Source organism: Notamacropus eugenii, chromosome 2, assembly GCF_028372415.1.
Source record: "Notamacropus eugenii isolate mMacEug1 chromosome 2, mMacEug1.pri_v2, whole genome shotgun sequence".
In the NCBI taxonomy this organism is placed as follows: Eukaryota; Metazoa; Chordata; class Mammalia; order Diprotodontia; family Macropodidae; genus Notamacropus; species Notamacropus eugenii.
In genome coordinates this window covers 327,067,653-327,085,698 of record NC_092873.1, presented here as the reverse complement: position 1 = coordinate 327,085,698, position 18,046 = coordinate 327,067,653, and the positions used below count along the sequence as shown (strand labels likewise).

The window sequence follows — 18,046 nt, the reverse complement described above, 5'->3', positions numbered from 1 at the left end:
CCAAACAGGATTCCAGGGGGTTGAGAGATATATACTAGAAATTGACAGCTATACTTCTCTTTTTTCTAGCTCTTCTTTTTTCTTAACCCAGAGCCACTGGTTTGTTCCTTAAATTGACAACCAAAACATTTGGGTTCACTATAAATTTGTTAATTGGACTCAACTGGGCCCTCATCTCAGCAGTGTGTTCCTTTTATTCATCTATAATTAATTCTCCATCCTACTCCCCAGAGGCTTTCTTAAACCTTTTCTTTTCAAGTTTCTTACACTATTCCCTTCCCACTCTCAGCTAAGCACCTTACAGAGACTGTTTACATGAGCTTCCTCTTCTCCTCAAATCCCTGGATGTCATTCTTTTCTCCCTTACTCCAGTATCTGATAAAAGGTAGGTCTTCTTACCTAGGCCTGCTACTTGTACTATTGATCTCATCTCCTCTATCTTTAGCAGATTGCACCTTGTATCGTCATCGTTTCCATCCTTAATCTCTCCCTTACCTACTGGGTCCTTTCATACTTCCTGAAAAATATTCCCAAGTCTCACTGATCCTGAAAAAAAGCCTCATAGAGCCCTCAAGCTATCATTCCATTTCTGTCCTTTCAAGGAAAAAGCTGTTTAGAACCATTTCCTCCACTTCCTTTTTTCATTAACTTCTCAAGCCTTTGAAATTATTCTGACTTATCTGAAACTGCTCTCCACAGTTATCTAAGATCTCTTGTTTGCTTAAAGTTAATGGCCTTTTCTCAGTCTTCCTTCTCAGCCTCTGCTGCATTTGTCATTGTTGACCACTCTCCCCTCCTTTGTTTTTGTTCAGTTGTTTTAGCCATGTTCACCTTTGTGGCCTCATTTGTAGTTTTCTTGGGGAAAGATATTAGAGTGGTTGGCCATTTTCTTCTCCAATGGATCCATTTTGTGGGCAATCAGGGGTTAAGTGACCTGTCTAGTATCACACAGCTAGGAAATGTGAGAAACTGAACTTGAACTCAGATCTTCCTTACTGCAGGTGCAGTGCTTTATTCACCGAGCCTCTGTCTTCTAGATCCTCTCTTTCCTCTGGTTTTTGTGATACTGTTCTCACTTGGTTCTCCTTCAGCCTATTTGACTGCTTTTCTTACAGTGTCCTTGGCTGGTTTGTCATCCATATCATGCCATTAACTATGGGCATGTCCCAATGTTCTCTTGTGTCCCCTTTTATTCTCTTTCTGTAGTCTCTCATTTGGTGACCTCATTAGCTCTCATGGAGTTAATAGGCATCTTTATGCTAGTGACTCCCACTCTATATATACTGCCCTAACCTCTCTCTTGAACTTCACTCACACATTTTGAATTGTCTGTTAGGTGTATCAAATTGGAAGTTCCATAGGCATCTACATGTCCAAAACTGAATTCCTTATTTACACCCACCTTTCTAACTTCCCAGTTTCTGTCTTGGTACCACCATCCTTCAGTAAGCCTGGTTAAACATCATTCTTGATTCCTCACCTTACGTGTCCTATCAGTTGCTAAATTTTCTCTCTCCAACCAAAATGTCTTACATTGACCCCTTCTTTTTATTCATACAGATACTATCCTTAGTTTAAGACTTTATCATTTCCTCTTGACTATTTTTCCTGCCTCACATCTCTTCTTTTCCAACTCATCCTTTACACAGCCACTAAAGTGATTTTTCTAAATTGCAAATCTGACCATGTCACTCCCATACTCAGTAAACCCTAATGGCTCCCCATTGTCTCTCATTTATCTTTTAAAGCCTTTTACAACCTTGCTTCAGCTTTTGTTTCTATCCTTAAGAGCACACACGCTCCCTTCAACAGACACACATTCTCCTCAATATAGGCAAATTGGCCTTCTCTCTGTTCTTCACACATGATGCTCCATTGCCTTTGCGTTGGCTGTCCTCTATGCCTAGGATGCTCTTTTATCTGATCTCTTCTTAAAACTTTTTTTCTTAAAATTCTTCTCAACAACTACATTAAACTTTTTATTTTTCCCCCTTTCCCCCCACCTCTGTAACACCCACACAACAAAATTTACATTTTTATACAGTTGTCTCTCCCAATAGAATATAAGTTGTTTGAGGACAGAGCCTTTTATTTTTGTCTTTGTATCTCTGACAGCTAACATGTAGTGCTTAATAAATGCCTGACATAGTGTAGTAGCTTTAATAAAATGCTTTTTGATTAAGGGTGCATCTCATTGACTTCACTGCTGCTTCAAAAACACATGAGTGGGTACTTGAAGGCTGGTTTTGACTGAATATGCCAGGATAATGAAAACGGTAACTGTTGCAGTATTGTGGATGGCTGAAGTTATTGCACCCATAAAGATACCATGATTGAGTTACATGTATTCTTAATAGTACTCTGCATTCTTGTTGCAATGCTAAATTCTGTGAGCAAAAAGTATTAAACCTGGGATTTCATCCACCATTTTAAACTGTTGGAAGCTGCCAGTTATCTTAAGTAATCCATACTATTATAGCACTAGCTGATCTAGGAAGATCACACTGTTGAAATGCCTTAGAAAAGAGACAACAATTCTGGTTCTTAGTTTTTTTTTCTTAAACATGGGAGCCAGACCAGGGAACTTGCTAGCTTGGCTGATGTGATATGGCCTTTTTGTCTAGGTATTTCAAATGCCAAGTTCTAATCTCCTTTATACTTGTCTAGTACCCTTTACAATGAAAGCAACTTCAGGGTAGGAGAAAACACAAAGCTGAATGACTGCATTCCATTCTGTGTGGTTACAGATAACATGCATACATTTTCCTTGTTTTCAAGATCTTACTCATGGTAATGATGTTAATCTCATCTGGTAGGGCCTCCATCACAATGATGCCACAGGATCTTAAAAAGCCTAATATTGTATCCAAATAACATATTAAAAATGCCAGACTTGAGAATGATTCCAGCATTTCATTTCTGACAGGATTGCTAAGAGATGTATTATAGAAGAGCACAGTAATTGCCCTATATGACATCATCCCTAACTGTCCTGTAAGCTGTAGCCTAAAATGTAAGTTCATGAAATATAGCATAAGTAAATGAAAATTAAATATTGATGGAGCAGCGAAGTGGCACATATATAAAGTGGTGGCTTGGAATCATAAAGATGAATTTAAATCCTGCTTTGACACTAGTTTTACCTACTCATGGGGCTCTTCTGAGAATCGGGTGAGGTAAAGCACTTATTTTCATGCCTAGAACATGGTAGGCACTTACTAAATGCTTATTTTTTTAAATTTAAAAAAAAAATTTTAAACATTAAAACATTAAATTTAAAAATAATTGACTAAATATTTGTTAAATTCCTATTTAACACTAACGCTAGGTGCCCAGGATATCAGCATTAAAAATGCACAGTTCTACCTTCAGTGAATTTATATTCTAAGAACTTGGGTTACATGAATACAACATGAGACCAGAAAATAACCAAAGGAAATGGTCTAGGAAAATTTGAAGAGAGAATATTTGGGGTCAGGTGGGGGGCAGTAAGAGACAGAGAGGACATGGAGAAAATTCTGAGAGACAGACAAGAAGGGAGTACATTCTGGACAAAGAGGATGGCTCTTGTGAATGCACAGAGCTTGTAGTTTGAGGAATAGTTGGTTGAATCACACGCAGAGTACCTGAGGTGTGAATAATGTGAGAAAAGGCTGATGTTTTATTGATCCCCTTTTGTCTTTACATTGAGTCATTTCTTGGTATTCTTTTTCTTGCCCCCATTCACCCAAAACCTTAAGTTTTTCCCTTTACAAAAGTTATGCAAAACTAGTCAACACAGCAGCAATATTTGACATTTGATAGGCCAAAAAAAGATTACCTTGGTAGCAATGGGAAGGATGGATTAGAAAAAGGAGAAACAGTAAAGAGGCTGAGCCATTTGTGCAGGCTATAAGGGGACCTGGACTAGAGTAGTGCAGCAGTATTCTACCAGTCCCTCAGGCTTGTGGCCTAGATGTCATCCTCAGCTCTTCACTATCTCTCACCCTCCCCACCCCCAGTATCCAGTATTATCCAATCTGTTGCCAAGACCTATCAATTACAACCTTTGCATTATCTCTGTAACATGGCCTCTTCCCTCCTGTGACACTGCCACCACTCTGTGCAGGTCTCATTACCTCACACCTAGAGTATTGCAATACCCTGCTGGTGGGGCTGCCTGCCTCAAGTCTTTGCCCACTGTAATTCATTCTCCATTTAGCTGTGAAGTGATTGTCCTAAAGCGCGTGTACACACACACACACACACTCTCTCTCTCTCTCTCTCTCTCTCTGTGGGCTCCCCATTTCCTCCAGGATCAAATAAAAAAAACCTCTGTCTGCTATTCAGAGCCTTTTGTAACCTATCCCCCCATCCTCCTACCTTTTGAATCTTCTTATATCTTATACCCCGCCATATACTCTTGGATCCACTGACAGAAGCTTCCTGGCCATTCCACAAACGCTATACTCCATCTCTTGGCTCTGGGCATTTTCTCTGGCTGTCTCCCAAGCCTAGAATGCTCTCTCTCCTCTGCTCTGACTACTGACTTCCCTGGCTTTCTTTAAGTCCTTCCTTTTCCCTAAAATCCTATCTTTCTCTCCCAACCCCTCTGAATTCTAAGGCCTTCCTTTTAATTATTTCCTATTTATCCTGTATTTAGTTGGTATATATTTGCTTGTTTATTGTTTCCTCCACTAGATTGTGAGCTCCTTGAGGGACAAGGACTGTCTTTCGTATCTTTTTGTATCCCCAGTACTTGGACAGTGCCTGGCACATAGTAAGCACTTAAGAAATGTTTATTGACTGACTTAACTGTAGTGGCAATAGGGAGAACCTACCAGATTGGCAGTATTTCATATTTGATCGGTGAGAGGGAAAAGTAAAAAAAATGTCAAAGGGGATGAATCCTAAGAAGAACACAAGATTTTGCAATTCGGAGAGTTGTCTTCAAATATTTGAAGGGCTATCATGTGGAAGGAAGGAATAGATCTGTTCCTGGGGTCTGATCTAGAACTAACGAATAGATGTTACAGGGGACAGACTTGGGTTCCATATAAGGAAAGGCCTTCAAGCTGGCCAACAAGGAAACAGATTGTCATGCAGTGTTTGCTTGAATATTTCCAGCAGCACTTCATTCCTTCATTAGGTTAGACATTCATCTTTGATGACTTAAGCTTCCTTTCCTCTCTGATTCTGTATTTTTAGCTGCCCACAGAATATTTCCATTTATATGTCTCACCATCACCTATGCACAACTGATCAAAAACTGAACAAAGCCTACCTTCTTCCTACTACTGTTTGGCTTTCATAATCATTTTCCAACTCCCCCAGCTTTGAAACATTGGTGTTGTCTTTTGCTCTCTTCCGTTTATCTTTGTTTTTCTTCCTTCAAACTATCTCTCGTTTGGCCCTTCCTTTCAATTCACACTGACACCATCCTGTGCTAGGTCCTTGTCTCTTCAGTTATGGACTATTCTGAGTCTGCTAACTGGTCTCTTACCTCCCATCTTTCCCTGCTTTTACTACAGTGAAATTTATCTTCTGAAAATAACACTTTCATCATATCTTTTAACATACAGTGGTCTCAATATTTTCCTGCTAAAAACAATTTCTGAAATTTTAAATTTGGTATCCAAGTCCTTTTCTCTCTTCACAATATGATCTTTCACTTATGCCAACTTCTTCACTTATAATCTCTCTTTCCCTTGTATCCTGTCCCTCCAACACATGTATCATTATTCACTCCCATCCTTTCTTTCTGACTACCCAAACCACCTCTATTCTTTAAGACCCAAATCAGGTCTCACCTCTCATGAAGCCTTCCCTAACTGCATTGATCTTTCTTCCCCACCCAAACTCCTTTGACATTTTTTGTTTTTAAAGATCATAGAGACCTAAAAAAAGTCTTTGACTCTAACTTCTTCATTTTACACATGAGGAAACTAAGGTCTAGAGAATTTAAATGTCTTGCCCAGGGTTACATAGTCTGAGCATCAGTTGAACCCAGGTCTTCAAACTCCAAGATCAGAATTGTCTACAACATTAAGATAGCACTGTACTTAAATCCCCTTCTAGGAGTTATGAAGTATCCTGGGCAGCAAACTTGAAAACCTACATGCATAGGGTTTCTGTGACTTCTTTGTGACTTTGGAAGAGAAAAGGGTATTTGGGGAAATGGACAACTAAGCAGAATTGATGATAATTGAACAAGATTCAGGATCATAGTTTAAGATAAACATAACGATAGATTCTTGGCTAGGGGCATTTTATTCCATAAAAACTAGGCAGAGGCTTCCCAGTCAGATCAGGAGACTCAGCCTGAAAATGGAAGAGAAAGGGGAGAAAAATATCCAAATTAAACTCTTGAGAACATCAAGTGGGTGTATGTGTATGTGTGTATAAAATAATGGTAGAAGAATTGCCTATTGATTTGCAGAGATAATTTGGGGGAGGGGGGAGAGACTTGCTATTTTAGGTGTGAATGTGAGTCTACTGAATATGGGTCATAAACAAAACATGCCTGAGATTGTGATTCCCGATTCAACTCAATAGTATCACCAAGACTCGGGGAGACAGTGTTTGTTAACTATAGTATATCAGTGGAAGGGTCTGTTTTGTTCAAAAGAAACATAATAGCATATCAGTAACTATCAAGGAAATCTGTACCTTTTGTGTAAATCTACTAACCAAGTTGGGATCATGGTTGAGAATGTGTGACTAAGCATAAAAGGAGAAACAGAAATTACATCATTGTAGGAGGTATAATATAGACCACTTAGCCAGAAGGTAGTTCCTGATGCAGATCACAAAATTGGTTCATATACATGATGAAAGACCATCTGCTGAAAATCTTACACCCTAAAAGCAGAGCAAATAATAAAATACTTGACTTGCTGACAGTTTTACCTTTTAGAAGATAAAAGCAGCAGAAGAGCTTCAACCCAGTTCTGACCAACCAGAAAGTACTGGGAGACTGGAAGCATTGGGAGCCACAAGATAAAATAGCAGTTATTATTAGCCAGAGAAAGGAAACTGAGTATGGTCAAGACAAAGCCTTTGATTTAGTAAAGCAGATTTCAAAATCTACAGAAGTATGGCTTAATACTATAAAAAGGAAGCTAGCTCCAGATAGATGACACTGTCTCAAAATCAAATTCTAGTGATAAAGTCATGAATGATACCCATGTTAAAGAAATTAAGGAGGCGTTAAAAGAGACTGATATACTCTTATAGCTTCAGACTCACAAAGGAAACTTATAGAAGATGGAATCAGTAGAATATAGTCGAAGAAAGCTATAAAAAAAGATGGCATTGTAGCTTTTAGAATAACGTCAGGAAAGTAAAACCTTACGACTTTTAAAGTACCATAATAATCTAAAGCTTTTTTTCTCTAAATTTATTTGTTTTCTGTTTTCAGCAATCACTTCCATGAGTTTTAAATTTTCTCCCACTCCCTCCCCAAGACGGCATGCAATCTTATATGGGCTCTACACATACATTCTTACTAAACACATTTTCACATTAGTCATGTTGCACAGAAGAATTAAAACAAATGGAAGAAAGCATGAGTAAAACTAAACAAAACCAAACATAACAAGAGAAAATAATCTTCTTCATTCTGTGTTCCTACTCCATAGTTCTTTCCAGATGTGGATGACATTTTGCATCATGAGTCCTTTAGAAATGTTTTAGGTCCTTTCATTGCTATGAAAGGACCAAGTCTATCAAAAACAGTCCTTGCATACTGTGGCTGTTACTCTGTATAATGTTCTCCTGGTTCTGCATGCTTCACTCAGCATCAGTTCTTATAAGTCTTCTAGGTATTTTTGAAGTCCACCTGTTTGTCATTATAGCACAATAGTATTCCATTATATTCATGTACCACAACTTGCTCAGTCATCCCCCAGTTGATGGGCATTGCCTCGATTTCCAGTTCTTGACCACTACAAAAAGAGCTGCTATAAATATTTTTGTACATGTGGAACCTTTGCCCATTTTTATGATCTCTTTGGGGTACAACCCTTGAAGTGGTATTGCTGGGTCAGAGGGTATACACATTTTTGTAACCCTTTGGGCATAGTTCCAAATTGCTCTCCAAAATGGCTGGATCAGCTCACAGCTCCACCAGCAATGAATTAGTATTCCAACTCTTTCTATATCTTCTCCAGCATTTATCATTTTTCCTGTTTTGTCATGTTAGCCAATCTGATAGGTGTGATGTGGTACCTCGGGAGTTCTTTTGATTTGCATCTCTAATCCGTAGTGATTTAGAGCATTTTTTCATAGATTTAGATAGCTTTAATTTCTTCCTCTGAAAACTGCCTATTCCTATCCTTTGACCATTTATCAATTGAGGAATGACTTGTATTCTTGTAAATTTGACTCAGTTCTCTATATGTTTTAGAAATGAGGCCTTTATTACAGACGCTAGATATAAAAATTCTTTCCCAATTTTCTGCTTCCCTCCTAATCTTGGTTGCATTGGCTTTGTGCAAAAAACTTTTCAATGTAATGTAATCAAAATTACCATTTTGCATTTCATAATATTCTCTATCTCTTATTTGGTCATAAATTCCCCCATTCACCATAAATCTTACAAATAAACTGTTCTTTGCTTCCCTGATTTGTTCATAGTATCAGCTTTTATACCTAGATCGTGTACCTGTTTGAACTTTATTCTGGTATACAGTGTCAAGCATTGATTGGTCTATGCCCAGTTTCTGCCACACTATTTTCCAGTTTTTTCCAGCTGTTTTTCATATCAACAACAAAACTAACAGAAACCATATGATTATCTCAATAGATACAGAAAAAGCTTTTGACAAAATACAACACCCATTTCTATTGAAAACGCTGGAGAGCATAGGAATAAATGGAGCCTTAAAATATGTAGCATCTACCTAAAACCAGCAGGAAGCGTTATATGTAATGGGCATAAGCTAGAAGCATTTCTAGTAAGATTGGAGGTGAAGCAAGGGTGTCCTCCATTATCATCACTGTTATTCAATATGTTACTAAAGTTATTCTTTTTAATTGTTTTCTTTTTTTCCAAGTCCTTTTTTAATTTCAAAGTAAGCCTCTAAGAGAGATTTGTTACTTTGAGCATATAGAGGAATGATGGAAAAAAGAGCATGATCTTCAGGCTGGAAAGGGTAGAATAGATTTGGTTAGGAGTCAGTTGAAACTGTTAAAATTTCAGGTAAAGGGATAATTAGCATTTGGCAGCTCTTAAATTTCAATTGCTCTTGTAGGATAAATTATAACCATGGGTACTGAAAAGGCTCATAGATGGAATAGCTGAACTATCGTAAGCAGTCTTTCAAGAATTTTGGAAAACCGGACTGACGTTGACGGGAATACTAGACTGATAGAACAAGAAGAAAACAAGCATTTATTAAATGCTTACTATATGCCAGACACTGCTAAATACTTTATAGGTTTTATTTTGGGAATGTTGTAGGCATAGTTAACCTGGTTTTCAGCGTGGCATTTAAGAACATTTTAAGATACTCTTTTGGACATGCTGGATGGGGGCCGTAGGTTTTATGATAATACAATTAAGGTGATTCATAATTAGTGGAATTGCCTATACCCAAAGAATATTGATCAATAGACTAACAAGTCTTCCTGGAAGGCCATTGCTAGTAGTATACCCCACTATTTTACCAAAGCTCTGTTTTGTTCAGCATTTTCATTATTAGTAACTTTTTATTAGTAAATTGGATGAAGATCTTGATGGCATACTTGTCAAGCCTAGAGATGATATACTGGCTAGAAAAGTTATTTAGTTGGGTGATAGTCAGGAGCTATAAAGTTCTGGTCAGGTCTAGTAAGCTAAAAATAAAAAGAGAAAAATGTAAGATCCTGCCTGTAATTCAGAAATATCAAGTATAGGATAGGGAGATAACTAAGCAGCATTTCATTTGAGGGGAACAAAAACTTGAAAGTTGTACTTGACTTCAGGCCAGTTTGAGTCAGCAGTGTGTTGAGGCTATCAAAAAAATTAAGTTAATAGAAGTCTACCTTGTAACCCCACTGCATACTTTGTACTGATCAGACCTCTTGGAGTATACAGATAGATAAACAAGAACAGATTTAGGGAAGTCACAAAAATTTCAAAAGTAAGCCATGTTATTAGAGAAATAGTTGATAGTATTTTGGTTTAGCACAAAGTCAGGAGAGGGTTAGAAGGAGGAAGAGAGAAGGTACTAATAACTACCTTCAAATACTTGTCCTGTGGAGATTCTGTTTATTCTGTGAGTCTCTAACACTAAGACAGGTGGATGGAAGTTACAAAATAGTAGATAGCAGTTAAACATAAGGAAGAACTCTATAAGAGATCTAGAAAAAATAAAATGCACTGTTTTCTGAAGTAATGGATTCGCTCTGTTCAGACAGAGACTGATTACTTGCTAGGGATATTGTTGAGGGAATTGAGCATTGAGTAAGGGATTGGTCTGAATCTTAATGACTTCTGAAGTCCCTTCTGGGTCTTGGAGCCTGTAATTTTGTTATACATCTCACCGTTGTCTCATCTGGTGTAGCTTTTATAGTTAGACTTCAGCTCCTTAAGGACAGTGACAGTTTTTCTTGTCATAAAATTCTTCTCTTTATCTTCTCACCCCCTCTTTAATACAAGAAAGCTTAGTGGTGACAAATCAGATAATCCATATTTAATGAAATTTATATTTTTTTCAGTGGGCATTCCTACAATTAAATGGTGTGGGGCAGAAGGGGACTATAATGTCATGGTGATGGAGCTTTTGGGACCAAGCCTTGAAGATCTCTTCAATTTCTGCTCAAGAAAATTCAGTCTGAAAACTGTCCTGCTACTTGCTGACCAGATGGTAAGAAATTATTTTTGATGAGAGTAAATTAGGTAACAGGCATATTGTAGACATTCGATAAATATTTATTGGTTGGTTGTTGATTTTGGAGCATAGATTTGGTTTTTGTTTTTCATTGTTGTGAAATACATTTTGGGGAAAATAATACTCTATGAATTATTGATAATGATTAAAATATTCAGCGAGTTAATTGATTCTGTATTTCTCTGCCTAGGTCATAGTTTTAGCACCAAAACAAAACTTACTCAAATTGCATGGGCTCTCCTGCCTCATTCACAATCAAATTTTTCGTACAGATTAGTCTTTACTGATATTTCAGTGTTAATTTTATGTTATGGTCATGCTGTTGCAAAAATCCTCCATTAAAATCCTTTGATGCCCTCTCATGTATGGAGATGACCCTGGCCACCAGATCATACCAGGTAATGCCAGAAGACTTCAGACTCTGGCAGGCCTTACCAGAATGGAAGGGTTTTGAATATGGGCATCTATATCTGTTGTGGGACTAGCCTAGTTAAGTTCAGAGAGGCTCATCAACAGAAGATTGGCCACCAGATGATTTTTTTGGCCACGGCAACAATCAGTCAAGATGAGAAAGAATTGCAGTATACATTAGTGAAAGGAGTACCCCACATTGACAGCAAGAATCTTTGGAAGTATTGAAGTAGTAAGTACAGACAGTTCTTGCTTTATGTAAGGGGACTGTTCTGCAGACCTCTACATAAATGTAATGTGAATTTGCCTGCAAACATGGGTAAGGGATGGAGGGGGCTGGCATATAGTTTTAAGGACATTGGGGGCCAGAGAGAGAGAAGTGAGAGCAGGAGGAACACATAGGGGCCAGGACCAGCCATGTGGGAGTCTGGCCCAGAACGAAGAAGAAAAACAGAGGGGTAAATATGTGGGGGCCAGACGTGGACACAAACAAGTGAAGACAGGCAAAATGCAGGGGGTGCTGGGGACAAACAGATGATGGACACACAGGCGGGGAGTGGAGGTCAGAGTGGGGAAAAGGTGGTCTCTCTCAGTGCTAGTGGTCTCAAGTCAAGCCCTTGAGCTGGTGACTTCTTTTCTGTGAGTCCATTCTTCTGTTTTCCCTCGGAGGAATTTTTTTAATAGGGAGGTTTGTTTTTGTTTTTGTTTTGATCAGGAGGTGGGAGGCCACAGAGAACTGAGTCAAGGAGCAGGAGTAGAGAGAGCATAGTATAGTACAGTAAAGTTACATGGGTAATTTTTTTTTTTTGGCATATGAATTTTTCAAAATTTTTTATATATAGTTCAGTTTTTGTAATGTGAATTCATGTAAAGCAAAAACTGTATTGCAAGATCTCTTGAGATAACTTGATGTCAAAGGACTACTGCGTGGACAATACTCTTACAGGTTATTGTGCACAGGAAGCTGAATGTTTTGGTTCCACCTAATTTGTTTTTTCTGGACTTTTACTTTGTTTTGATCATCTCTTTAAAAATCAGTTTTTATTGATATTTTCTGTTTCTTTCATTGTCCCTTCTCACTTCACATGGAGTGATCCCATGTGATAGATAATAGTTTTTAGAAAGAAAAAAAATCCTCACAACTGATCAAAACTTTGAAAAAAGTCTGAAAACATGTTATGGCCAGCACTTGTAGACTTCCCAGTTTTACAGAAGGGCAGATTGGGGAGTGTTCTTTCATATCCCTTTGAATCCTGCTTGATCTTAATAATTTTGTTGCGTTCATTTTTTATTTCTTTGGCGCATTCTTTCTATTTACGTTATTGCAGTTACTGTGGATATTGTTTTCTTGACTCTGCTCACTTCATTGTGCGTTGATTCAGAGATACTTCCATGCTTCTTTGTATTCATAACACATCGATACCATAGTAATATGCCATTACATTCATATACCACAATTTATTAAGCCATTCCCCAGTTGATGGGTATCTATTTTATTTCCGGTTCTTTGCTATCACCAGATGTGCTGCCAAACATATGGTGGTGTATGTGGGGACTTTCTTCTGCTTCTTTGAGTTATAAGTCTAGTAATGAAGTCTCTGGTTCAAAAGACAGGGATTTTATTTGTATAATAACTGATTGCTTTCTAGAATGTATATACCATCTCACAACTCCACCAACAGTGTATTAGTATCATTCCACAACTCCTCCATCACTGATTGTTGCCATCTTATCATTTTGTCAATTTGCAACATGTGATCTGAAACCTCAAGGATACTTCATTTTTGTTTCTCTTATTAGTGACTAGGAGCATTCTTACATGTGACTTTCGATTCTTTTTTTGGAGAACTGTGTGTTCGTATGCTTTGACTCTTATTGGGGAATAGCTATTAGTTTTAAGTATATGTATTTATCAATAACATATCTTAGATAACAAAATTTTATTAGAAAAATTTGGTACAAAGATTTTTTTAAACAATTTAACCACTTCTTATTCTTGGTAGTTAATTTTGTCTGTGCAGAAGCTTTTCAATTTCATGTAATCAAAGTTACCAGTTTTATTTTTGCAATTACCTCTGTCTTTTGTTTCCTTAAGAATCTATCTTCTAAACATAGGTGTAAAGAGTTATCTGATCTGTTTGTCTTCTACTTTTTTATAGTATGCTCTTTAATATTAAATTGATGTATCCATTTAGAATGTATTATGGAATATGATGTAAGGTTCTAGTCTAAGTCCAATTTCTTCTAGACTGCTTTCCAGTTTTCTCAGCAGTTATTACATAAGGAGTTTTTTCCCAGGTAATTTATTTTCCATTTTATCAAACACTAGATTATTGATTTCTGTTGTTTCTGATTCTCCCTTGTCTGTTCCATTGATCCTTTTTTCTCTTTTTCTTTATTGTTGTTCAGTTGTTTTCAGTCATGTCCAACTTCTTGTGATATGGGATTTTCATGGCAAAGATAGTGGAGTGGTTTGCCATTTTCTTTAACTCATTTCTTTTCTTTTTTATTATTATTTTATTTGTTTTCAATGTTCTACAATCACTTCCATATATCTTAGATTTTTCCCCTCGCTCTCCTACCTCCCCTCTCCCTCCCTGAGACAGCATATAATTTTATGTAGGTTCTACACATACATTCCTATTAAATATATTTTCACCTTAGTCATGTTGCATAGAAGAATTAAAATGAATGGGAGAAATCATAAAACAAACCAAAACATAATACAAAAGAAAATGATCTGCTTCATTCTGCGATTGAATTCCATAGTTCTTTCCCTGGATATGGAAGGCATTTTGCCTTAAGAGACCATTGGAAGTTATTTAAGTCCTTGCATTGCAATGAAGGACTATGTCTACCAGAAAAATTCCTCACACACTGTGGTTGTTGCTGCGTACAAAGTTCTCCTGGTTCTGCCCCTTTCGCTCAGCATCAGATCATATAAGTCCTTCCAGGCCTCTCTGAAGTCTTCCTGTTCATCATTTCTTATAGCACAATAGTATTCCATTATATTCATATACCACAATTTATTCAGCCATTACCCAATTGATGGGCATCCCCTTGATTTCCAGTGTTTGGCCACCACAAAGAGTGCTGCTATAAATATTTTTGTACATGTGAGTCCCTTTCCCATTTTTATGATCTCTTGGGGATACAGTCCCAGAAGCGCTATTGCTGGGTCAAAGAGTAATAAGCACATTTTGTAGCCCTTCCCCAGTTACATGTAAAAATTTTAACATTCATTTTTAAAACTTTGAGTTCCAAATTTTCTCCCTTCCTCTGTCCTCATCCCTCCCTCATTGAAAAAGGCAAGCAATTCTCTGTAGGTAATGTATAGCCATGCAAGACACTTCCATAAATAATCATGCTGTGAAAGACTGTTTCCCTCCATCCTATTCCACCTTCACCCCCATTTATTCTATCATCTCTCTTCCTTTCCTGCCTTCCTCAGAAGTATTTTGCTTCTAACTATCACACCCTCCCTCCTCTCCCCCCCTTCTCTTATTCCCTTTCCTCCTACTTTCCTGTAGGGTAAGATCAGTTTCTATATCGAATGAGTGCGTATATTATTCCCTCTTTGAACCAATTCTGATGACGGGTCTGACTCTTAGTGACCACATTTGGGGTTTTCTTGGCAAAGATACTGGTGTGCTTTGCCTTCCCCCTAGTTTCAACCCTGGTGCTCTATTCACTCTTCCACCAAATTGCCCCTCTCTCTCTATTCTTTAACAAGTATCAGATGGTTTTGATGACTGCTGCTTAATAATGTTTGAGGTCTGGAAATGATATTCCCTCTTTTCCTTGATATTCTAGGTATTTTTTTCTGAATGAGTTTTGTTGTTGTTTTATCAAATTCTGTAACATATTCCTTTGATTTGGTTGGTATAATTAAAATGTAAATTAATTTTGGTAGTTATTATTTCCATTTTTATCGTATTAACACAACCTTGCCATGAGCACCGAAGAAATATTTTGTAATTGAATCTGTACATGTCTTGTGTATGCTTTGGGAGGTTGGTCCCTAGATATTTTATGAATTTTGTGGTTATTTGGAATAGGATTCTGTTTGCTTCTTCTGTGTTGTTCTGTAGAAATGCTATTTATTTTATAGCTTGCGACTTGGCCAAAGCCATTGTCTCATTTGTCTGATTTCCAAATAAATCATTGTATCATTAGCAAATAGGAATAGTTTAATCTCTTTACCTCTCTTTATGACTTTAATTTCTTTCTCTTATCTTCTCACTGTTAGTATTACAAGAACTATATCAGATAATAGTAGATAGTAGGCATCCTTGCTTCACTCTTTATTAGAAAAGTTTCAGATATCTCCCTTGTGTATATTATGTTTGCTTTTGACTTTAGATAAGTGCTTTTTATGATATTAAAGAAAGGTCCTATGTACCTATACTTTGTAGGGTTTTTAGCAAGATTGTTGTACTTTATCAAAGGCTTTTTCTGCATCTATTGAGATGTTCGTGTGATTTTTTTGATGTTTTGTATTTTAATGATTAACTATGTTGATTGTTTTCTTAACATTGAACCATCCTTGCATCCCTTCTACTTGGTCATAATGAATAACGTCTTGGATAAATTGCTTTAATCTCTCCAAATTTTGTTTAAAATTTTCATGTCTGTTCATTAATGACATTGGGCTATAGTTTTCTAATTTATCTTTTCCTGGTTTAGTTATTAGGACTACATTTGTCTCATAAAAAGATTCTTGTAGAGTGCCTTACTTTTTGAGAATAAATTTGTGTGGATAGAATGTGCCCATGAATCCAAGGGTTTTTTTAATTGGTACTTCCTTTACAGTTAAGTCACTTTCCTTTTTTGAAATTAAGTTATTTTAAAGTCTCTATTTGATCTTCTGATAAATTAGGTATTTTGTATTTTTTAAGGTATTCCTTTATTTCTCTTGTGTTCTCAGTTTTGTTAACATGTGACTATGAATACTATGTTTTATTTTTCTTTTTAGTCCTGGTTTTGTAATTTCACCTTGCTCATTTGCTATTTTATTGATTTGATTTTCTGTTTTCTTTTTCATTAAATTGGCTAAGGGTTTATCCATTTTATTAGTCTTTTCAAATAATCAGTTTTTAGTTTTATTATTTCTGTAGTTTTTAACATTTTATTTCTTTTTTGTATGCCTCTTTCCAAAAAAGGATTTTTTTTTACTGTCTTCGTTATCTTCTGTGTCTATTCTAGACCTTCCTTCTCCTGATTCATGATCCATCCCTATAATTATTTTGGTCTCTCTCTATTCTCCGAATTCTTCATGCAGTCAAAAATTCCAGCAGATCCACCACAGACTTTTCCCTTTATTTGTTTCTGCCACTTCCTTATACAACTTACCCCTCCATTTCCTGATACTATAGGTGTCAGAGAGGATACTGCTGTGTATTAGGGTCTCCCCCTTGATTATGCAGCCTACCACAGAGCTGTACAAACAGTTATTGTTTGTTTTTATTTCCCCTCTTGCCTCAAAGTCTCTTTCTTGGGGGTTCATGCTCTCCCATTCTCCAAGTTGCCTCCTAGGAAATATGATTCCTGAGGTAGGTTGAGTATACTTTAAAAGCACTAAATCCACTAGACCACACCCAGCTTAATGTCCCTATCTCCCTTCATAGACCATCTTCACCCATAGGAGAATTCATCAGTGGAATCCTTCTACTACCAAAGCAAAGCCTACTTTTTTCTCTCCCTCCTTTTCAGTGCTCTTCATCACTCACTACCCTGCAGGCTGGTTTCTTTCTGGAGGCTGAGGATTACAATTCTCCGTTGTTAGCTCTGGATTTGACTTCTGTCCCATCATCTATTCCTCTCCATCCTCCTGCTCTCTCCTCCCCCTTTCATGTATGTTCCCATGTTGTAATGTAGTTCTACTGAAAAAACCACCATTTTGCCTATAGGTAGTATCACCTTGTCCATAATGCTCTAGGCCTATCTTTGCCTCGTTACTGCCATCTTCACCTCCATCTCCTTGTGTAGCTCTAGGAAGAAGTCTCTTACTGGTCAGTTAGCTGTTATTCTGTTGCTGTTTATGGCTCCTGCATTTATTCACTCCATTTACGTTTCTGTTGTTTGGAGTATTTAAGAAGCAAATAACTTCTCTAGTTCTGGTTTTCTTTTTTAAAATGTTTGAAATGCCTCTTTTGTTATTGGATGTGTCTGCCTTTTTTCATTTATCTTTTAGATCAGATTTGAAGAGTAGGCCACTCTGAGCTACATCCTGATCTCAGTTGCTCTTTAGAATACATTATTCCATTCTCCTAGTTTGCTGATAGGTACAGAATATAGTCTTAACATTATTGGAATGTCCTTTCCTTTATGTTTGAAAATCCTTCCCCTGGTATCATGTAGAACTTTTTGTTTCTGATTTGAATTGTTAAATTTAACCTCTGTGTGTCTTAGAGTTTAAGCCTTGGTTTTTTGTTTTTGTTTTTCTGGAGATGATGTATGAATTCTTTCAATTGGTATTCTTTTTCTATGGTCAGAAGTCCTGGATAGTTTTATTATTTCCTGCGTGATAGTGTTATTTTGGGGGCAGGTCATAATCTTCAGGGAGACATAAGATCCTTGTTTCTAAGTATCCAGTCTTCAAGATCAGTATGTTTTGTTTGTATAATTAGCATATAATGCTATTGTTTTTTACTTTTCTAGATTATACTTCACTTTTTTCTTTCTTTTTTTTTGCATTCCCATTCTCTTGTTCATTCCTTGAATCTGCTCAATGATGCCATACTGCTGGTAGTATGGGAACTAGGGGAGGGGTGCTGAGTTTA

At 37.0% G+C, this 18,046-nt stretch overlaps 1 protein-coding gene across 6 annotated transcripts in view; it reads left to right on the top strand.

Moving 5' to 3' along the window:
• Positions 1 to 18,046, top strand: part of CSNK1D (casein kinase 1 delta) — a 62,270-nt gene that overhangs the window by 13,967 nt on the left and 30,257 nt on the right. For all 6 annotated transcript variants that reach the window (XM_072645410.1, XM_072645408.1, XM_072645413.1 and 3 more), the window contains exon 3: positions 10,681 to 10,829. In XM_072645410.1, coding sequence (XP_072501511.1) covers positions 10,681 to 10,829 — 149 coding nt within the window. The remainder of the gene's footprint in view (positions 1 to 10,680; positions 10,830 to 18,046) is intronic.